Source organism: Homalodisca vitripennis, chromosome 1 (assembly GCF_021130785.1).
Source record: "Homalodisca vitripennis isolate AUS2020 chromosome 1, UT_GWSS_2.1, whole genome shotgun sequence".
In the NCBI taxonomy this organism is placed as follows: domain Eukaryota; kingdom Metazoa; phylum Arthropoda; class Insecta; order Hemiptera; family Cicadellidae; genus Homalodisca; species Homalodisca vitripennis.
Genome location: NC_060207.1, coordinates 111,834,834 through 111,859,045, shown reverse-complemented (window position 1 = coordinate 111,859,045; position 24,212 = coordinate 111,834,834). Strand labels below are relative to the sequence as shown.

Genomic DNA, 24,212 nt, shown 5'->3' with positions numbered 1-24,212 from the left:
CTTGTGATATATCAGGAGTATATATTTACATCTTATTGATTGCACGTTTGAGCGATACAAACATTTAAGTGAATGGTGTAGAGATATAAAATTCTCCTCGATACGCCAACAGATGAAAACGCGATCTCGCATGAGCGGATGGAAAACTCCCAGTGAGAGTTGTGTGTCGGTTAGCGAATACAGAGGAATGTGAAGACACGCATAAAATATCAACGCAGGCAAAACGACCGGCAGCCGCACAGAACTGCGCAGTGCCCTACTGTAGTCGTACATTTGCTGATACAAGGATCGCAAGTGAGCTGAGTAAAGGATCGTCGTCACCCTGTCGATTATTTTATAAGAGGGATTGCATTAACCTAATCCCTAACAGTCATTTAAATGTACATTGAGCAGTATTTTATTAATAATAATGATAAATAATTCGAGGATATAAATGTTAATTGTAAAAGCATTGACGATGCAGTGGTGTATTTTTCTACTTTGAGGCCAAGAATTGACATGATAATATTAACCATGATGATTTCACGATGGATACAGCTGGAAAAGTAAGTTTTTTTCTGACTGGATGGTCACATAATGAGAGTGGTACCGAAACCGACCTAAACCGTAGCCACCATTGAGGACTAACCCAAAGATCAATATTTTGGATAAATTCGTAGTTAGATAGATACTCCGTAGATGGTAAAGAAACTAAACAACATCGTTCCCTGAACATATAAATCATATCATTCAAAATTGTAAAAAACGTCCATTCCCTCAAACAACACGTGTATACGACGAGCCTCCTCAATTTGTGAACGTGGCCAATGATCTCATAAAATACATAAAGAAGGTCAGATATAATACAATAAATGAAGACAGCCAGTCATCTCATACAATACGTACAGTCAGCCAATCTCATTTTTACGTTATTTAATTTTATTAAAGTTATCATATGCAAATTAATTTTAAAAAGAAATGCCTGTAAAAAGTATCTAAAGTTTTGGAATATTCTGATTGAAAATGTATTTAATGCCACAGTATTTGTAGCCTTTCACGCGATAAGATGGTATAATTAAGATATTATATCAGAAGTCAACTCATATATCAGAGAACGATGAGCTATAATTATAAATTCTGTTTTCTTACCAACTCTATGTCGGTACAGTATTTAGTAACGTTAAACACTTAATCAACCTAATTTATTTTAAGCTAATCAAAAGTGTGCCATTACGGAATAAGATTAGATTTACCTTTCCACTTAATTTGCTTGTCTATCACTCAGTTTATCTTTAAATGTCGTTTATGATGGTAACACATAAGCTTCAAGTGTTGTTCCTAGAAATATCTTATGCATTACAATTATTAGAATCAAACTGTAGTTCAAAGGAATGTTGAGACAAGTATGCAAAATTAAATACGTCAACACGTAAATAAGTCTAACCATTTATTGAATGAAAAATGTTTTCAGTATTTCAGTTTATCAAGACAATTATAACTGATTCAAGTAAATAAAGGGAGGTTTGGGTTAGACCAATATTAGTGTGTATTTTCGTGTGGTATTAGAGAATCTCTATGAAAATAGCAATTAAATTGTTTCCTTTTAACAAATAACATTTTAAGTGTTAAGAACATTGGGTTTCAATTCCTGTATTTAAAAAAAGTTCCGTTAGCTCAGTGATAAAAAGAACTTCCATGTAAATTTAGCCTTATCACGCCATAATAATATTTAACTGCATTTCATTCGTTAAAATCTGCTTTAAAGTAAATTTAAGTGCTCTACAAGTATATTATATAGATTAGTTTAACTATATTTTACTAGATGGTTAATTATTCTTAAAATGCATGTAGCCTCACTGTACTTTTTATTTCATACGTTTACATTTATTTATCAATTACCTTTTTTTAACTGCAGTTGTTAAGTTTCTTTTTAAAAGATGTCCAAATATAATTACGACCACACACAAGCAAACAGGTTTATTTTGAAATATTTTCGTGTTCAAAAAGGATGAATTTGAGTTCAATGAATTTATTGGAAATAAATTATTCCTAATTTGCCAAAGATCACTTTGTTTACTAGTTCCTCAGCTAATGTGCTGCATTCTAGTCAATATGGTAGATACACAAATCCTCGTTTCACAGATGATTGATGATAGATACTGTATATCGCACCACCTCTGACGTAATAACTGGGTTTAAAAAACTGGAAATAACACGGACATTGTTTACTAGTTCCTTAGGTAATGCGCTGCATTCTAGTTGAAACAGTACATAAAGAGATAGACTTTCACAGATGATTGATGACAGTTACATCGTGCCAGTTCTGACGTAAAAACTCGGTTCGATAAAACTTCACTTTGTTTACTAGTCCTCCGTTAATGTGCTGAATTCTAGTTGAAACAGTAGATAAACAGATATACTTTCACAGATGATTGATGACAGTTACATCGTGCCAGTTCTGACGTAAAAACTCGGTTCGATAAAACTTCACTTTGTTTACTAATCCTCCGCTAATGAGCATTCTAGTTGAAACAGTAGTTAAATAGATAGATTTTCACAGATGATTGATGACAGTTACATCGTGCCAGTTCTGACGTAAAAACTCGGTTCGATAAAACTTCACTTTGTTTACTAGTCCTCCGTTAATGTGCTGAATTCTAGTTGAAACAGTAGATAAACAGATATACTTTCACAGATGATTGATGACAGTTACATCGTGCCAGTTCTGACGTAAAAACTCGGTTCGATAAAACTTCACTTTGTTTACTAATCCTCCGCTATAATGAGCATTCTAGTTGAAACAGTAGTTAAATAGATAGACTTTCACAGATGATTGATGACAGTTACATCGTGCCAGTTCTGACGTAAAAACTCGGTTCGATAAAACTTCACTTTGTTTACTAATACTCCGCTAATGAGCATTCTAGTTGAAACAGTAGATAAACAGATATACTTTCACAGATGATTGATGACAGTTACATCGTGCCAGTTCTGACGTAAAAACTCGGTTCGATAAAACTGCACTTTGTTTACTAGTCCTCCGTTAATGTGCTGAATTCTAGTTGAAACAGTAGATAAATAGATAGACTTTCACAGATGATTGATGACAGTTACATCGTGCCAGTTCTGACGTAAAAACTCGGTTCGATAAAACTTCACTTTATTTACTAGTCCTCCGTTAATGTGCTGAATTCTAGTTGAAACAGTAGTTAAATAGATAGACTTTCACAAATAATTGATGACAGTTACATCGTGCCAGCTCTGACGTAAAAACTCGGTTCGATATAACTTCACTTGATTGATAATATCGCAACAGCTCAGACTTAAAAATCGGTTCGTCCTAATCCAACACAATGCTGCAGCAACTCTTAATTATTTATTGTTTTACGTAGCGCCGTGCCAGACAATAAAAACAGAAGTTAGTAAATACTCGTACATATGTTAGGTCTATCATTGTTGATGTACATTAATAAGTTTACATCTTTGTACTCCAAACTATCATTTAAAAATATCCTTATTTTAATCTAAAACAACAGTAACATCGTAATGCTTTCTCACAGTTTCGATGTTTAAAATTCATATGCGTCTCATATTCACACATGTAATTCATGTGCATTCGCACTATCAAATATTGTTCATTGTATAATGCAAAGTATCCTAGTGTGTATTAACATATTTTGTACTATGAGTTTAGCAGTTCTTTTATAAGAATACAATATTTATACAATTCTTTATCGACACGGATTTACATTTACAGTGTCCTACACGGACTTTCAGATCATCAGACTTACTCTATTGTTTCATCACACATTCTGTCATTACATGCACTTGCCATTCGAACAAACTTTTCCCATTACCAATAAAGTACTCAAGTAAAGTACAGAACAAACCCCGTTTAACACAATTATTAAAGATTGGTTTTAAGAATTCGCCTTTTAATTAATCAGAGTCATCTATTTATTTTACGCCTTCAGAAAGCATATAGTTAATCTTTATTCAAACCATTGAAATTAGAGCTTCTAATCTAAGTTGCATCACTCTGTAGTAGTTCTGGTCCTAGTCCCATGTTGGTGAACACCCTAAACTGCTCTAAAGCGCGCGCTCTTTGACAGTACAGAAATGCCTTGAGAATACAAAGCAAATTCAGCAATTTACGTCTTCTAAGGCATTACTACACGACTTAAATACAAAATTTAAATACTTTGATAGATTGATTTATTGAATCGACTCTAAAATTTGTTCGAGTTCCTCTATTCTAGAAATGAAATACGGTATACGAGTACAATCAGTAGATAGACTGCTCAGGGTAACAATTCTCCTTTTGAATGCATTTCTTGGAAAAACTACACTTATAAGACAAGCAGAAGTGCCTTGATTTCAGAGTATGAGTTTATATAAATATTTATATATCTTAGTAATACAAGTAAGACAATGACGGGCTAGCGTGAAAGGCTTCGCGTTCGCCCTACAGCAAACGTCCTGGTCTGGAGAGCAACCAAAACGAACCGATGTTTACCATTTTCAACTTCGACATAGGGGTAACATACAAAAGTCAGTTTCATACCACTTATCAATCCTGTAAGTTAACACATTCGAACATTATCGTGACGAGACTGCGCTAAACGCTCAGCCAATTACACTTCTTAATGCGTATACAATTTATAGTAATTTAGTCTTTATAATAAAAAAAACATTCTAACACTTTCTTGAACATATATTCATTAGAACAAACCGAGTTCAGTTGCGTCAACAAAACCGTATAAATGAATTGAAACTGCATTTATCTGTAACAAACATCTATTGATATTCAGATGGTGTGATACTTTTCAGAAATCCTCTCTGTTTTAAGGTTACAAGCCTAGGCACATTCCAAAAGTCATATGAGCATACACGCGCGTGTGTGTGTGTATATAATTAATAAATGTTCGTCGCGATATACGAGTATAACTGGATATTTATCTATTAACGAGATACGTTAAAAAGTCCCAAATTTCAAGATTATGTCTTTAGAAAGTAAGATTAAAATAGAAAAAAAAATATTTGTGAATACTCTTGAGTATTTGTCAGACAAGAAAACGAGTTAATTGAGACTGCCATACACGAGATCCATGCTCCGTTAATTGAATTATTCAGTAATCCTAGGCAACAAAATACTGTGGAAATGCCCTTTACCGTTTAACTTACTAAGAAGTCACTTCATCGTTTATGTTGAACAGTAACTGAAAAATGTCATGTGATTAACTTTTACAATATACTCTGTTTGTTTACTATTGTGTTTATTTGTGCGTCTTCCACTGCCAATCTTATGAGATCAAAGTAGCCACGGTTACTACATAGGGGACTGAGGTTAAACCCTTGACAGAAATCGGAACTCCCAATAGTTTTCCATTTTCATAGACTAGGGGTAAAGTTACAAATCAAATTTCAACCCACTAGATTTGGGAAGCCAGCAATCATACTCTGAAATTCGGACCAGTTTAGAAAAAACTGTGTACGTTATTGATTATGCCAACAAAAATTAAAGAGAACTAGGAGAAAATTACTTTCCGTAATACAAAACATATTGCTAATCTCTCTAAAATTGGTTGCAAATGCACGTAAGATTTGGATGTGTAATTTTTTTAAACATAAATTAAATTTTAAAGTACGTTAAAGAGATGAAACCTGATTTAATTTTGAATACGAAATAAAATATTTCTTAAGGAAATTGTGATAATAGTTTCTGCTACCGATACGATACAATAGCACGTACTGTGGGTTGTGGTTGCTGAGGATTCTTCGCCCCGTGGTGGTCCTGTCCCCCTTGGTCCGCCATCTCCGCACTGCTACTGTCGCGGCTACTGTGCCAAACAAGTGCTGATAGTAACCCACTCCCCCCTCGCCCATCAGCCAATTGCTGGTTCTGATTGACCGCTCTCCAGAAATAGATTGGGGAGTGGGTGATGTGAATAACAATGGGTGCAAATTCCCTACACTGTCACCAGACGGTATCATAATGTTTCATAAGTTTTGAACCTTTTTAATTTCGTGCAATAGAATCAAGAGACTCTTTTGGAGAACTTTCAAAATCCCTTGATTCGCATAATTGGCTAAATCCAAACGTTAAGTAGGTGTAAGTTGTGGATGATTTAACATGCTTAAAGGGCCAACACTTGTGTTCAGATAAACAAGATATATGAACCTGCTAGCGGAAGTAAGGATAACAAGTAAGTACTATTCCAGAGATAATACAAGAAGCCCTATTTATAACAGCGCTTTGAAACTTGTGCCGGGAAGTACCAAAATGTTTCAATCTCTTATTTGGGAAATCTAAAATTCTCAAAATTTCATGGATTCTTTCTCGCTCAGGAAATTTTCAGATTAGGAAATGGATTCCCTAAATATGCACACTGTGTGTGGTCAGCAATTTGCATACAGTATTAGCATCTAGTGATTGCGGCCGAAGGGCGAGGTAGTCGCCTCGCACGCACGCATGCACCCCCGCACTCACGAGATCAGAGGGTTGGAGTTGGGACTAGTCCTAGTGTCACTGACGTGGTTACTCAGTAACATCTGAGACTCGCGAGTAAGCAATACTCGGCGACGATTTCAGTCTATTATACGCTATTTTTATCGTTATGACGTTTACTATCCATATATACTATATTTAGAAAATTTGGATTAGATTGAAGAAATCCACTAGGTGACTAACATCGTGGGAATACGACCGGTCCCCCCATGAACTTGAACAACCAAACATACCTTAATCTTAAAACCACGTACAATTATACTTGTAAAGAGGTCCGTTCATTCACTGCGTTTTGTTATCGATCTTTTAATTTGTCATTCAATTATGCTACGACATTATGTGAGGGGTAGCATATTACACATATAATAGTTCACAATAGTAAACTAGTAGGAACAAGGGAGCGCAACAGCCCCTTGAGACTTCAATGTATGTCAATATACCACCCCTTAGAAGAAGAAAAAGAGGATTAAGACTAAGAAACTATTCGGACTTGAACAATATAAGAGGATAATGGTGAGTGTTATAATTAATATTTTAAGTACATATTACGGAAATATGAATTTACATATATTATGGCACAATCAATTAATAAAACAACTCGTCCTACGCTTAAGCTATTTTGTCACAGATCTTCTAAACCCCTGTTCTAAAGAATATTTGATTGGATGTAAGAAGCATTTCAATCTCAATTCTTATGTTTACAATGTCATGAATACTACTCGCGCTTTAAGCATGGCGCACACTGCAGACGCGCCGCGCCGCGCCGAACCGCGCCGCCTTTTGGAAAATTCCGCTGACCGTCGCACATACTGGGCGCGCTGGGCGCGCCGAACTCCTTCCCTCACCACAGCTGCAGTGCTATCAATTAGTGTGCAGTCGTATGGTATGTTGTGTCGTTTTGTTTAATAATTTTACACGATGAGCAGCTCTGAAGATGAAGATCTGTTTTTTATGTTGTCTTCTTCAATCAGAGGAGGAGAAGAGACAAAAAAACAATGTGTTCATCCTATAAATGAGAAAAAGGAAAAAAATACGGGAATTTCAACCACCTTTTCCCCGATTTATTAAAGGACAAACGTAAATTTTTCCAATATTTTTAGAATGTCCCCCGAAAAGTTTTTATGAGCTATTGAACATGCTTAGGCCTTTCCATTGAAAAACAAGACACATATTTAGACCAGTACAAACAAGACCAGTTTTCACCTGAAGAAAGGCTTGCGGTTTGTTTAAGGTAAGTTATTAACTAAGTCTTTATTAAATACAAAATATGGATAAACTTACAATAAAGTCGTTTTTATTAAATATATGCAAATAATGTTTTGTAAATTTTAATATTTTCTGAAACCACAATTTTACTCATTAATTTTTTTTTCATCTTCGTTAGAAAACATAACATCAAATGTGTTTTCAGCAATAAATTATTATTTAACAATGTATCGCTGGTCAGGGCTTTTTTAATAAGGAATAGGCTATTTGTTTCAAAAATGTAATGTATTTTTTATCTGTAAGAAAGCATAGTTTCAAAAATAACACACAAATTATGCATACAGTACTTCCTACATATTACAATAAGTTTTATCCATGTGAATGTTTGTATCACTTGACCCTGGCTGAGTTTGAGGTGTATGGACAGTTTACTGGATCCATCAGGTGAAACAGCAAACCGTCCCTCTTGTGCCCCTGGGTATTGTCCCATCTGACCCAATAGGAGTTGGTAGTTGCGGCATATATTGTGGTAGTTTGAAAAGAACTAGTGCTGTGGTGTATGATCTGAGCGTAGAAATGAATGAGCGGTGTTTATAATGACCCAGAAATGGCCTCTAGCTTTGCATCATGAATTATTCTGGAAATGTTAGATTTTTACGTCGACTGCTATACCTCACGACGATGGCCCGAAGTACGAAGACACCCGAAGGTAACCGCGGCTAAGAAAACGGTTCCGCTGCCTACGCACACTGTAGACGCGCGCCGCGCCGCGCCGCGCCGCCCCAGCGGAACAAATTCCGCTCGACTTCTCCCAAGAGTTCTGGCAGCGGAATTATTCCGCGGCGGACGCGGCTGCGCGGCGCGGCGCGCTCTAGTGTGCGCACTCCCATTTGAACACATGCAAACTATTAAGCCGGAATTATTTCCAAAAGGCGCCGCGCCGAACCGCGCCGCCTTTTGGAAAATTCCGCTGAGCGTCGCACATACTGGGCGCGCTGGGCGCGCCGAACTCCTTCCCTCACCACAGCTGCAGTGCTATCATTAGTGTGCAGTCGTATGGTTATGTTGTGTCGTTTTTGTTTAATAATTTACACGATGAGCAGCTCTGAAGATGAAGATCTGTTTTTATTTTGTCTTCTTCAATCAGAGGAGGAGAAGAGACAAAAAACAATGTGGGTTTCATCCTATAAATGAGAAAAGGAAAAAAATACGGGGAATTTCACCACCTTTTCCCCGATTTATTAAAGGACAAACGTAAATTTTTCCAATATTTTAGAATGTCCCCCGAAAAGTTTTATGAGCTATTGAACATGCTTAGGCCTTTCATTGAAAAAACAAGACACATATTTTAGACCAGTACAAACAAGACCAGTTTCACCTGAAGAAAGGCTTGCGGTTTGTTTAAGGTAAGTTATTAACTAAGTCTTTATTAAATACAAAAATATGGATAAACTTACAATAAAGTCGTTTTTATTAAATATATATGCAAATAATGTTTTGTAAATTTTTAATATTTTCTGAAAACCACAATTTACTCATTAATTTTTTTTTCTTCTTCGGTTAGAAAACATAACATCAAATGTGTTTTCAGCAATAAATTATTATTTAAACAATGTATCGCTGGTCAGGGCTTTTTTAATAAGGAATAGGGCTATTTGTTTCAAAAATGTAATGTATTTTATCTGTAAGAAAGCATAGTTTCAAAAATAACACACAAATTAATGCATACAGTACTTCCTACATATTACAATAAGTTTTATCATATGATGTTGTATCACTTGAACCCTGCTGAGTTTGAGGTGTATGGACAGTTACTGGATCCATCAGGTGAAACAGCAAACCGTCCCCTCTTGTGCCCCTGGGTATTTGTCCCATCTGACCAATAGGAGTTGGTAGTTGCGGCATATATTGGGTAGTCTGAAAAGGAACTAGTGCTGTGGGTGTAGGATCTGAGCGTAGAAATGAATGAGCGGTGTTATATGACCCAGAAATGGCCTCTAGCTTTGCATCATGAATTATTCTGGAAATGTTAGATTTTTACGTCGACTGCTATACCTCACCGACGATGGCCGAGGTATAGTACGAAGACACCCGAAGGTAACCGCGGCTAAGAAACGGTTCCGCTTGCCTACGCACACTGTAGACGCGCCCGCGCCGCGCCGCGCCGCCCCAGCGGAACAAATTCCGCTCGACTTCTCCCAAGAGTTCTGGCAGCGGAATTATTCCGCGGCGGACGCGGCTGCGCGGCGCGGCCGCGCTCTAGTGTGCGCACTCCCATTTGAACACATGCAAACTATTAAGCCGGAATTAATTTCCAAAAGGCGGCGCGGTTCGGCGCGGCGCGGCGCGTCTACAGTGTGCGCCATGCTTAAGTTTTCCAAATCCTACCGTATCAAAATATTGTATTACATATAAATTATTTCAACATCGATCTTCAGTCATCCGATATTAAACCGAAACTGCCAATAAATTAAATTAGCTTATATAGATGAGTTGAAGGCAACAGTGCTATAGTCTTAATACGATATGATCTTAATATCATATTATATACATATGTTTTGAAGTGGGTTATTTAGTTAGTTAATCTGTGGAATTAAGAGTCTTCCCTGTTCTCTAGTGCATTATTGTACAATGTGTAGACAATCATCAATCTCGTAACCCCACTGAAAAGTTGTTTTATGGAATTCTAGATTATGATGTGAGAAATATGTGAGTATTTAGAGTTAATTAGTAATTCACTAATCTTCTAAAGCTCTGTTACCTGAAGGTAATGAGAAAAATGTCAATATTTTCTACGAAAGCAGTAGTATAAAGTTGTTAAAGCAGCAATCTCTAATCTTCTAAACTGTTGTCTAAAACACACTAGAGTGTGATGTGAGAAAGACGTCAATATTTGCAAAGAGAGTTGTTTGAATTTCCTGAACACCTGTACTATCTCAGCGATGACGTAAAGTTCTCCCATAAATATTCTTAAGTTAAACTGCATTCATCTACTACGCTCATACAGCCATATTCTTGTTATTCCAATGCTGTAACGAAATTATATTTTTGACAGAATTGAATTCGAACTTTTCCAATTACTTCATTTACGCTTCTGCCGTACTCGTCTGTAATTAAGCTTTTCAACCATTTTGCATATAATCTAAAACTATTGTAAAATGTTAGTAAACCATCTACACACAGGATGCAACTATATCTATCCAAAGTGTTCCAGATTATTTAATAATATAATTATAGTTTTATCAATTAGTAATATCGGGTGATTGGCCAAGTAGTATCCTCGAACGCACGCATCCCACACCCAGGAGCGCAGAGGGATGTGGGTTGTGGATGGGTTCTTTTCTGTCCCACAAGACAGTCACCTAGTGTAACTGACCGGGTTATTCAGGAACATCTTAGACTCAATTAAGCATACTATGTAATAATAATTTCAGTTTATACGTTGTATGGTATAATGTTTCTCCTTATGATGTTAACTATCTATACAAAATAATCACTTTAGAATAAATTAAAAATAACAAAAATCTGGATTTGATCGAGAAAATGCACTAGGTGACTAACATAGCGGAAACACGACCGGTCCTAATCTGTGAGGTCTGCGTGTGTGTGCGTGTGTGTGAGAGAGAGTGTGAGTGTGAACCTACGTGTCCAACCGCAATCCCTAGTTTCCAATACTATATCATGGAATCAATTATTAAAAAAAATTAAAGTGATTTTATTTGCGAATTTAGTTTTAAAATGGCGATCATCAATGGAATACATACTGTACGGATTATTGGAACTCCACTTGTTAAGCAGTAATCTGTAGTGTTCTTAACTGTTGTCGAAAGTACACTAGAGTGTGACGTGAAAAAGACGTCAATATTGTTATGTGTTAATATTTATAACACATTTTATTATAACTCTTGTTAATTATGCTAAGTATTCGCTATACTTTAAAAATCACATTTATAAACTTTTAGACTTTTTATTTTGGAATATAATAAAAATGTTTAATTGCAATGTTTTCTGCACCAAAATATTTTACATACCCATGGTCCACAAATGTAGTGAACGGCACTGAAAGTAGAACGGAGTCGATCAAGTGGTAATGTTTATTGACAACAGCTGAGCGATGCCATGAACTTGATTGTGCCAAGGTCGGGGTAAACGTCTTGGCTTGACTCGTTACCAATAGCGCAAGACAGCTAGCTGTCTCTCCTTCGACATCGAGAGACAGCTAGCTGTCTCTCCTTCGACATCGAGAGCATTGTAACACATAAGGTACTATTAGGAAATTTATTAGAACATAGCTTTTAATCAATAATCGTGGTAAATGTACGAATCAAAAACATCTTTTTAAGAAACGTAATTCTTTAATATGAAAGCCAAAGAATTAGACTTGAAATATTGATAACAACGGTCAATTAAAAGTTAAACAATAAATGTGTAAGTCCTTTGGAAATGTTAAAGTTTCCAGTGTTTGTTGCGAAGATCTTCCATTTCCTTCGGTTTTACCAGTTGCAGGCTTCATTATCTATTGACGTCTGCATGGTTCATACGTACCCGCATAGAATATAAATTTAAAACGAAGATTATTTCTTTTGTCTTTCGCTCATGAATGGAAATTTTAATACCCAAAACATAGTTCGTAGAAAGGAGACGTACTCTGAAACCACACTATCGCTGCAGATATTGGTAAACAGTTTGTGTATTTAGAGCATTCTAATCACAACGTTCTTCAACTCTCAGAAGAGAAAACTGCTGTAACGAACCTGAGATGTTGGCTTGTACAAGTTTCATGCATCACGGTAAGCATCAAACCAGCCATGCATCAAATCAGAAAAAAAGGAAAAAAGACCCCAAAAGAAAAGAGAGTTTTTTTTTTATGAAAGGCAGATATAGAGAGGGGGCGTTAGTAAACTTCACGCACTATGCTGAGGGAAAACCCCTCTTTGAGTAGCCATCACCAAACGAAAGCACGACCAAAGTGAGCAAGCGATCTCAACTTTCCTATTGTTACTACTCCAAGCACAAAACTCCAAGCATAATGCGGAAGGCGAGGAAGGAAGAGGGCAAAATTGTCAAAAGTTGCTGAGAACCAAAGAGCCTTCGTTACAAGTGAATGTTCTCAGTCACATTCTTCGAGCCCGATACAACCCAAAATATTACGCCGATGTAACGCCACTGCACAGGAGCCGGAATTTAGGATACACAAATATTCATCTAAGGGTGACATCTTTGATCTGACTAATTTACCTGGACAGTGCAGCTGGAAAAACACACTTCACTAAGCAAGCTCGTGAGCTGGCGCTATTTACTGCAATTGTCCTACTGTTGTCACTGCCATCACTAATATACACAAAGTTGGAATACATGATTGGGGTTTAGTACAGCAACTTCCGATCGTGCCGTGTTCTATCTCGCGCCTGAGGGTTTCCTGCGGTGAACTTCTTTATCTCCAACCACTAGGTTTGTCCTAACCTCATAAATTTCCCGCCACGGAATCAGAATCAGAAACTCTTTATTTGAACAATGTTAGTTGCTATACCTAATGGTAACTACATGGTTACAATAGCTAAAATTACTTTACTGCTGTTATGGATTTTTCATGTCTAAAACAATAATAACTATGTTTCGCAGCTAACAAAAGTCGTATACTTCACTTAAACATGAAATGTTTTGTTTCCAGGTGGCTCTTTTCGATAGCTAATTCTAACATTACCCAGTTATTGGTGTATCATAAACTCTCTTACACTGTACTGGCACTTCTACACAACATCTCTGTTATGTATCTCTGAAGTCTTTGCACCCTTCCTTCGTTTTTTACGTTATCTTTCCGGGAAGTAAGCAACCGTATACCACTGCAACTGAACTACATCTCGGATGTACAAGTAATATACAGAAGAAGGTAAACGTTGTTTTTCGTGAAAAGATATAAAAAGTTCCGATCTTTCATAGTTTTTTTCGCTCGGAAACATGAGTTTACTTGTAAAGCCCACATTGCAACATGTAAAATGTGTTGCCACCGCCTGTCTCACAATGAGTGTTATGTGTACGATATATAAAGGTGTTGCCACCGTCTGTCTCACAATGAGTTTTATGTGTACGATATATAAAGGTGTTGTCACCGTCTGTCTCACAATGAGTGTTATATGTACGATATATACATAAATGTGTTGCCACCGTCTGTCTCACAATGAGTGTTATGTGTACGATATATAAAGGTGTTGTCACCGTCTGTCTCACAATGAGTGTTATATGTACGATATATAAAGGTGTTGTCACCGTCTGTCTCACAATGAGTGTTATATGTACGATATATAAATGTGTTGCCACCGTCTGTCTCACAATGAGTGTTATGTGTACGATATATACATGTGTTGCCACCGTCTGTCTCACAATGAGTGTTATGTGTACGATATATAAAGGTGTCACCGTCTGTCTCACAATGAGTGTTATATGTACGATATATAAATGTGTTGCCACCGTCTGTCTCACAATGGGTATTATTTGTACGATATATAAATGTATTGCCACCGTCTGTCTCACAATGAGTGTTATGTGCACGATATATAAATGTGTTGCCACCGTCTGTCTCACAATGAGTGTTATATGTACGATATATAAAGTTGGAAAACGGACGAAGCCGAGCGACCGCTCCGGGCAATTAGCATTATCAAGGGGCGATAACAGCTGACTGTAAATACAAGTGGACGATAAAGAAAGTTTTGCATCACTCTAGAAACCATTATTAATATCTCACTGTTCAATTATAACGAATTATTTTCTTAATGTTCTTTACTAAAATATTTGAAGGAGAGATACAAAGTCGAGTCATTAATGTACGAGTATTATCTTGAGATTAACTGAAGCTGAATGATCCTTGGAATTAAAGATAGTGATCTCCTCTGCCCTATGGTGCATAGATCGGATTTAGAGAATTGTTTGAGAGGCTTTCTTTGTCACATGACGCCACAGTTACTCTTGAATGACAGAATGGGAAGGTACCCAAGGCACCCTTAGAGGGTGAATAGATGGAATTTGGCGTTAGAAGCTGAATGTTTGCTGCTAGTAATATCGTTAAGACCGCAATCTCCATGGTTCGTTCTCCGCGTAAAATTTACTAGACAACTCATTTCTATATATGACAAGTATAACACTGTAGTTATTAGTGCAGCAACTCTCCTGACGAATAGGCAACATTTTAAAAATAATAATATAAAAACCTTGAAAATTTAAAATAAATACAAATCCTTAAGGTTATTTCTATTTTAAAGGCAATAATCAGTGATAAAGTGTGGGCCAGGGGAGAGAAAGAGAGGAATATTTAAGTTGATGAATCATGAAAGGTCTGAATATTATATGGAACAGGAGAGGAAACTGCTGAGAGTGAAGACATAATTCAGGTTTGCAAACTATATTTCGTTAGAAGTTATCACGTCAACACAATACACTTTTACTAATACAAACAGTAAAATGGTCACGCCGAAATCGGATTATTCCACTGTTTAGGTCCACTAAAAAGTATTTGTGCAACCACATGTGTATTTATTATTTCTTACTAACATGATTGATTTTAAATATATGAGACTTAAAGAGTCAATTGATTATGTTCTGCCTGAAGATGGTGTTATAACTAGGTTGTGTCGATACTAAGACTGGTGTAAAACTCCCCCTATTTATATAAAGTGTAAATAGTTTATTAATTTCTAGCTGCTAGTTGAAGTATAAATCTCAATAATGTTCGGTATACACTTCAAAATAATACGAGTATTGTACATAGGGGGAACATAACTTGACAAATGCAAATAAATTAAAATTTTATATTCACCTTTCAAAAACTATAAGAAAAGTAATTTTGCATTGAAAATTATGTAAAACAAAATATTTTTGTAGGCTAATATACAATAGATACATAGTTAATTTCAGATTTGGGATTATATTATTGTGTTGGTTAGCTTGTGATGTTCCACACAACAAAATTATTACATTTATTTAAATTAGTTTTAATCATAATATCCAATATATTAAAAAGACAATTAGAAACATTTAAGTAGAAAGGGCTACCACAACGATAGGTATAAACTATAAAGTCAATGGTATCGGCTGACCCCAGTTAAAATGCCGAGGTGGTATATGTAACAACACTCGGCCTTAATTGCCGACATATCCGATGTCAGCACCAAAGTCAGACTACGAGCCAACAGTATGTGATCTGTTACCGTCATTCTGTAAACTGTTATCTGTTAACTTGTCAGCGTGGTATCAGTAACGTCAAAATGTCGACTCTAATTGACGAGATATCCGATGTCCGTGCACGAATATACTACGAGGTAAATACATAGAGGGAACTTGCAACATTTTTGTTATCAACTGTTATCCGTTAACTTGTCAGCGTGTTATCAAAAACTACAAAATGTCATTATTAATTGACGAGATATGCGGTATCGTTGCCAGGTTTAAACAATCCAACAAGAGGTGATCCGTCAACTCCGTGTTATCAATTGTTATCCGTTAACTTGTCAGCATGTTATCAGTAACTAAACAATGTCAACATTAATTGCCGAGATAATCTGTGTCGGTAGCAAGGTTAAACCACAAGCCAACAAGAGGTAATCCGTCAACTTCTTGTTATCAACTTATTATCCGTTAACTTTTCAGCATGTTATCAGTAACTAAAAAATGTCAACATTATTTGCCGAGATAATCTGTGTCGGTAGCAAGGTTAAACCACAAGCCAACAAGAGATGATCTGTCAAGTTCGTGGAATCAACTGTTATTTGTTAACTTGTCAGCGTGGTATCAGTGATATCGGAATTTAGATTTTAAAAGATGAGATTTCCGATATCCATGCAAGGATATAATGCAAGGTAAATAGCAATAATTAGCAATATTTGTTTATCAACTTTTATCTGCTAAATTGTTAGCGTGGTATCAGTAATGATGTCATGTCAACATTAATTGCTGAAATAACCGATGTCCGTTCCAAGTAATCTACGGAGTAAAGAGAGGTAATTTGAAAAATTTGTGTCATCAACTGTTGTCTGTTAATTGTTCAGCTTGGTTGATACCAAGCTGTTGGCGACAAATTGTCAACATTAATTGACGAGATATCCTGTGTGGTTGTCTGGGTTAAACAACAAACCAACAAGAGGTAATCTGCCAAGTTCGTGTTATATACTGTTATCTGTTGACTTTTCAGCGTGATATCATTGGCGACTAAATGTCAACATTAATTGACGAAATATCCAGTTAGAGGATAAGCCAATAAGAAATGATTTGTCAAGTGACAGAATTTATTTCCTAAATATGTGAAGCACACTTCACACATGTAGAAGCGTCATACATAGCTCATGTGGGCTCAATTCCCAAGAATAATGCTTTTCCTTATGGTGTTTTTTTGTTGCAAGTTAATCTCTCTAAGTTTACGATTTGTTTCCATTTTAAAGTATCTTATGATTGCAATGTTGTACATTTAATTGGCAAATAAAAATCATTCATTTGGTGTTGGAGTCCTTGCCTGTTCGTAGATATTACTAGTTGATATTTTCACATCGTTTATTAAAAGAGCTTAACAAGGTTTTCAACAATATTTGCTTACTGCTACCAGTTTATTCCATAAACTGACAAGCAAAATGGGACTTAATAGGCTAAACATCCGCTGTCTGACAAAGAGAAAGTTGTTTAATCTTAATCGAAATATTGAAGGAATTGTTCGAATATGAAGACTCGAAATGTGCTACAAACCGTACTGAGAAAATGTATTTAAAAACCTAAAAAATACATTTTAAATTGTAAAAAGTGGTTAAACGTACTTTTCACATTATTGTTATTAGAATTAATTTTAGTATGAATTGTGAATACAAGTATTCATTTTGCAGAATCCAAACTTTAATTTGTAAATGTACCTAAGCAAGAAGTTGATTGGGTAAAAATGTTGAAAGGGTATTAAGGGTAGACTGTTTTGGCATATTTTAAGAAATTTGTTTACTAAACAAAAGTAAGAGCGTCAACATGAGGTGGGGGTCTCCATCAACAAAATATACCAATATCAATGTTATGATATTTTTATCATAATATAGATAAAAAATCTTATAATAGAAACTGCTGTCTTAAAATTTCAAATAAAATCAAATTAAGTTTTAAATTTTGAACAATTATAAACTCTAGTAAAAAAAGATTTGAAAATGCAAATTAATGTGAAAAGGCAACAATTAAAATTATTTTTGTACTTAATCCTCGATTTCTTGTCGAGTGTATATACTAAAAGTATCAATTAATACATCCTTCGATTCTTGATAATATAAACTGAATTCTCTGAAACATGATTTTCTAAAAAATTCAACATAATTACCGACATACTCGGTACGATGATCATACGACATAATGACCGCTTTTAACTCCACGCAAAATGTCACTTTACACCCATTTAATGTTTTCGCAAAGATGCAAAAATGGATTACAGGTCCGAACTCCAAAATAAATAACGATATGATCAAATTATCCGAAGTAAATTTAAATTCAAAATGGAATCCAAAACCAAACATTCCAATCAATTTAATCTCAAAGCTTAATTATTCAATGTGAAATATAATTCAAAAGTGGTATCAAATTCCAAACCATCATCAACTGGCCTCCTCAAAAGGAGGACTTTCCTGAATACAAAAGTATGAGCATAATATGATAAAACTGTGAACATAGTACCCATCAAAAACTTGGGCCTTGGGACGCAAAACTAAATAAGACTCATCTAAATTTTCAGTCGAAACTTTGGTAACATAATTAAATCTTTAAACATTTCCACTTCGTTAATGGTTATCTCGTTATCTTCATACAACAGGTGTTAAATTAAAACTGCCAATGATACACACCCACTTGCTTATACCGATGACCCAATAACGATAAATGTGACTTCTTTAACAGGCCGTCAGTATTTAAACCAAGCAAAACAATGTTTTTTCTGTGTGATCAAATTGGTTATTGATTCGTCGATAAGCCGGCTATACTGCCTTTCATATTGATTCTAGCCCCATAAGAACAATATTAAACTAAATACATTTTAACCTTATCCTTATTCTTAGAATTGCGGGAGTTATGGGAATTTATGGGTCTCATTTTCAAATATATATCTAATACGCATATATAACACCCAAAAAAACGACCAAATCTTTCTAACTCAAATAGTTAGCTCGAAAACCCAATCATGTGGCATGACCCTACTAACTTAAATCAACTTATTCAAATATCAGAATTCGATATTTTCATCTTAAAGCAACTATAATCAGAAAGGGAAATATTTCGTTGTTTATAATATTATCCATCAGTATATATTTAATTGATTAACGCGTTGATAACGTTTTGTTACAACACGCGTGTTACAGTCAATGATTACATAGTATAAAAGGTTTTATACTATGTAATCATTGGTTACAGTATAAAAAAATGTTATATTGGAAAATGCGTTCTTCTATAGTTAACAAAACCTAACTAAAACAATTGACAATATGCGTTATGTGTAACAAATAAAACTTTTTATTAGAACCCCGACTCTTCAACTTCAATCGCTCAAAGAGTGTACCGTTCATCACTGCAAACATTACGCAATCACAATGGAAAAGTGCAGTGAAACAAAAGGGATGACGAAATTCTACAGGCTCTTAAATTCAATTTTGCACAGCCCTCCCTTCAACCCCTGGGGAGCTGCAATAATAGGGCTCCCCTACTGAGCTTTGTCTTTGTGCCCTCCCGAGACTGCCGCAACCCTCGGATCTGCCTGCTCGCCGCTCCGAGTTGCCGTAGTCCCTCTCCCTCCCACCTGACCACTGACACTGCCTGCACTATGCAGTTATCGACCCATTTCTTAGTTATCCAAATGCAACATTTTGAAATCTGAAAATCTTTTTAATGTGGTGAAAATTAATAAAGGCAAGATTGTTTGATTACTTCAACCTATACAACGCTGTCGAACTCTTTAGTGCTGTATTTAAATGCATAGTAGGCCTACTAATTATTATAATTAATACGTACACATGTTTATGGTGCTTTTAAAAACATTAACGATCTTACATAATTATGTGCTTGCAATAGCCTTCACACACGATGCGTATTCAAAGTCAATTTTAATATTGTATATTCTAGCTAATGAACTATTGAGTGTTTTAAAACAACTATGCAACCACCTTAACAAATTTATAATGCTTTACCTTATAAAATTTAAACCCAGAAAAATAACTAAGTGCTTTTAAAACCACGGTTTAACATGCATACAGGAATTGATACAACAGAGAAAGTAAATTCTAAAAGTATAGTTATATATAAACAAATCAAGTTTCATAATTATCTTTAAGATTAGAATTTGGCGTTAAATAAATTGTGTTTTAGTTTAATACATTAATTAAAACTAAGTGACACAAAAATAATATTTCTTGAATTAAATCTGTTTTATATTCTCTTAATATTCAATATTGATATATTGAGTAATAACAGAACACAAAAATAGATTTTTTATATAACATATAACATTTTCGTGACCTCCACTGTCAATAATAATGTGTATCCAGCCTGTAAAGTGAACTATTATAACTACTAACATCACCAATACAGTCATCATTACTGTAATAAAGCACTGTTTATTTTGTAGTTAGAGCTGATAAAGAATCAAAGCGGTTTAACTATTCTTATCAGTAAATGACGATAACGAGCATCTGTTACTATCAATAAATTCACTTTTGATACATGTTTGGAAACATTTTAGAGATTTGATTGACGTGACGTACTTACTAGACTAATTGATTTTTCAAACCATTGTTAAGAGCCAAAAGTTTGTTCGTAATAGTATTTAAGTTTGAGACGAAATATTCATATTCAAGTTATTTTGTATATTACAGCAATTTGTTTTTAACTGTGACAAAAGTTTATTTTTCGTAAGATAATGTAAATTTACTATTTCTTAACGGTTTAACAAAATTGTGCAATCGGGTTTCGGTTCAGTTAGTTTTACAACTTTTTTAAAGTTTAGTTATCACAGTCCTTTCTTGAAGACACACTTATTTTATGACTACATGAGGAATCGTAGGCACTTAAAGTAGGAACTAGAATATCTTGAAACCATGCTTACTGGAAAACGGCTTATATGTGGATATAAATTTTTACAGTACGCAAATGAAAGGTGGCAAAAGAGAATGTTATATAACCTATATACACTTATAAAGTTTAATTAAAAATTATTTTATTTCAAATATGTCACTTCCTTAAGATATATTTCATTGATAATTTTTATTTTTCTCACGTCTAAACCAATAAAAACATATAATTCCAAAAAAATCGGAACACATGGGTGTGGGATATTCATACACATACTGAAAAAATTAACATCCTTTTTTATTTCCGTGAGCTTGGTTATAAAATAGGTTTAAATAATCACCTTCAATACATATATTCACTAGTGGAGTGGTATGATCAATTTTCCCTGCCCTCAGAGAAGGCATATAAAGAAAGGACTACAAATTTAACTTTTTCAAAACCAACATAAACCGATTGAACTATTTTTACACTTTGTATTTGAATCCGGCTTTTATAGTCCAGCAGAGACTGTATTGAGAGTAGAACCGAAGGGAACGTTATATGACAATGTTTGTATGATAAGTTCTTCAGGTTTGTTTGTTTGGTCGGTGAGGCGCAGTGCCCACCTCAGGCCAAATCAAACACGAGTGCCTCTTTAATTACATTTATAGACCATCACACATCAGGTGTTACACAATCTCACAACTGTAGGATTAGTTGCTGCTATCGTTTCATCACCACAAATCCCAATAATATGTGTAATTTTGGTAACTTACTGAACATTTTTATAACTTACTCAATTTTGTAACTAAGTGAGAATGTGTTGGCTATGCTGTTAAATTCGAACACTGTTGCAGGCGAGAAGCAAACTTAATTGCGAGACTGATCTCTTTTTGTCAGAAACATAACGTGGCGCAATAAAAACTCACTGCAAAGTGTTACCTTTATCTCTTTTAAGTATTCGTACCAAGGTCAGATCAGAAATTTGTACATAACTTAATGTATATTTACTTCAACATTAATAACTGTTTAGTTAACGCGAATAAAATAACTGATATTTGAAAATTATATAGATACAGTATATTTCTGTCTAGATTTTATTACATTTATTGGTATTTATTTACAATAGCGTGACCATGGAAAATGGACTTTTTTCATGGGTTGGGCATTTATAGCCAAGTATTATTATCACAGGTGCATATAAACTGGGGGGAAAGTATATTATTGTATTATATTGATGCCTTTCGGGCATTATTGCGTTAAGGATGGAAAATAACCGACGAATTTTGACGAACAACACTTGGAGGGTTAAGGAGCAGGGGCATCACGTGATCTGGGATTCGACTTTTGCAAGCTCGAGTTAATTTTTTTTCTAAAAGAGCAAGCAGTGCGCAGCGGGCAGGCATCGTTGACAGGATTAACGTACTAGTCAGCATCATTTCAGTAAAATTGCCAGAGGTACTGTCAAAAACAGAGTTTTCAGAGGATTTCAAAAAATCGTAACTCCTTTGATTTTCGTTGTCGACAAATTTTTTCTTCACTATTGTTTTCAGGAAAAAAAATGAACATACCTTTCCATGGTCACGTTATTGTAAATTGATACCCATTTATTATATCAGAAATATCAATTAAGAACTCAATTTATATTTTTATTTTGAAATTTGTTATAAGAAAGGGATATGAAATACATACATTAATATATTTGTACGTCGTTTTTTGACAATTCAAATTTGTCCATGAGTATATCTACACAACTTAATTTTAAGACTCTGTGAGTCGGTGGTGTAGGGGTCTTAAATCAGGATTCTAACGGGTTTTACTATAATATTAGTTTTTTTTTAGATTAAGGCAGAAAAGTACTTTCAAAATGAAACCCCCACATCGCCCTCCTTGGTACGTTCCTGGTCAGGCAGTATGTCTAAGTGTTTCACGTCCTCTGAGTGATTTAATTGGATAGGTTTATGATACTCGGAGGTTAATAACGAAGTTTATTGCCATTCGAAATAGCGGAAAAACGTATTCTTGTTTTGTGAAAAGGCGTAGTTAATTGTAAATAATAAGAATTGATTATTAACGTGCATGAACAGACTAAGCCTGAAAGTGTTGAGTAAGGCATAAACTGAAGAAGACAATCATCGTTACTCATCAACTTTGAGTACATAATAATTATCCTAAATATATAGGAAATATTAACTTTAATTTGTAATGATGCATAATCACTTTAATTATAAAAATATTGGTTAAAAATCTTGAAACAGCTTTAGTTATGTAAAACATTGTTAATTTGAATTTACTTTGCCTTACAGTGTACAGTTAATTTTATGAAAACAAATTTCCAGTTGAGTTTGCAGGGAGAGCTTGAATTCGTTTATACGATTTAAATATAGAATATGTTAGTGTATTTTATGTTAACTAAACTACTCCGTGTTGTAATTTGAATACTTATGACAGTTAAGTAAAAGTTCTTAACGTCCATCTTGACATTGTTTTAATTTTCCAGAATTCTAGACCGCAAAGGCACGCTGTTATCTCCTGGAAACTGTTGATATCACTAAGGATGTATTCTGTAGCACTCACAGTTGGATCTTGTTCCGAGTGAGTGAAGACGATCTTCAGCTTACTCTCGTCTATGAGGTCCAGGGAATCGTCAGACTGCATCTCCGACTTTGTAGGTACGTTCTTGTAACTGATCATGCCGTGAGCACATCCGCTTCTCCGGTCCGTTCGTACAGCGCGGCGCGACAATCGCTACTGAATGAAGAGTGAAGACTGTAGGGCAAGGCGCGAGGAGCGAGTGCCGGCTGGGGAGGGGGTGGCACGGTCGCTACCTCAGTCGCCGCTATTCTTGTCTCGATTACCGAAAATAATCGATCGGAGTCGCACAGCTTTCGCTAATAAATAGTAGGAACACTCCTCTTTTCAATGGGGAGACTAATCTCACTTTCAATGTTTTAAAGCAACAATTGAAGATGTAGTTTTATTATTGAACACTGCAACAGAACCTTGAAATTTCATTAAATAGTAAAATCTATTACTATACTTTACTCATGATCAATCAGACTTTATTTGGGTATAAGAATGTATAGCATGTCCGCTTCCTGTTATTGTTTGAGCGGTTTAAAAAGGCAAACAGCATAAAATGTCTATTTGTCAGTGAGCCCAAGGAGACCTTAAAGGATAGGTACCGTAGTCTTACTGTATTCAAATGTGTTCTTGAGGAGGGATTGCCCTAAAACTGAAAATGCCTAAACAGAAACGCCCCCTCCTATTTATACAAGCCATCCTTTGGAAAGGCAAAAATAAAAATATTTGCATAAACTAGACTTCTATATGTGTTCTTTTTATTCAAGCTCAAAATATAAAGTAGGATATGGACCTAAGCTCTGTTCAAAACTAAACTAGAGATGATTGAGATTAGCAATCGTAAGATACAAAAATCGGAATAGTTAGAAACAATTTCAAATGGAATTTTAAA

General features: G+C 35.1%; 1 protein-coding gene across 2 annotated transcripts in view; it reads right to left on the bottom strand.

The window, feature by feature from the left end:
• The window catches only part of LOC124369318 (proton-coupled amino acid transporter-like protein pathetic), a 131,493-nt gene extending 107,980 nt beyond the window's left edge, over window positions 1-23,513 (bottom strand). The window contains exon 1 of one of the 2 annotated variants that reach the window (XM_046827272.1): window positions 23,315-23,513. In XM_046827272.1, the coding sequence (XP_046683228.1) occupies window positions 23,315-23,431 (117 nt within the window). In that variant the 5' untranslated portion in view covers window positions 23,432-23,513. Of the gene's footprint in view, window positions 1-5,731; window positions 5,840-23,314 lie in introns of those variants that run through there. The other variant, XM_046827282.1, reaches the window with a different exon arrangement.
• Between the last annotated feature and the right edge of the window lie 699 nt (window positions 23,514-24,212).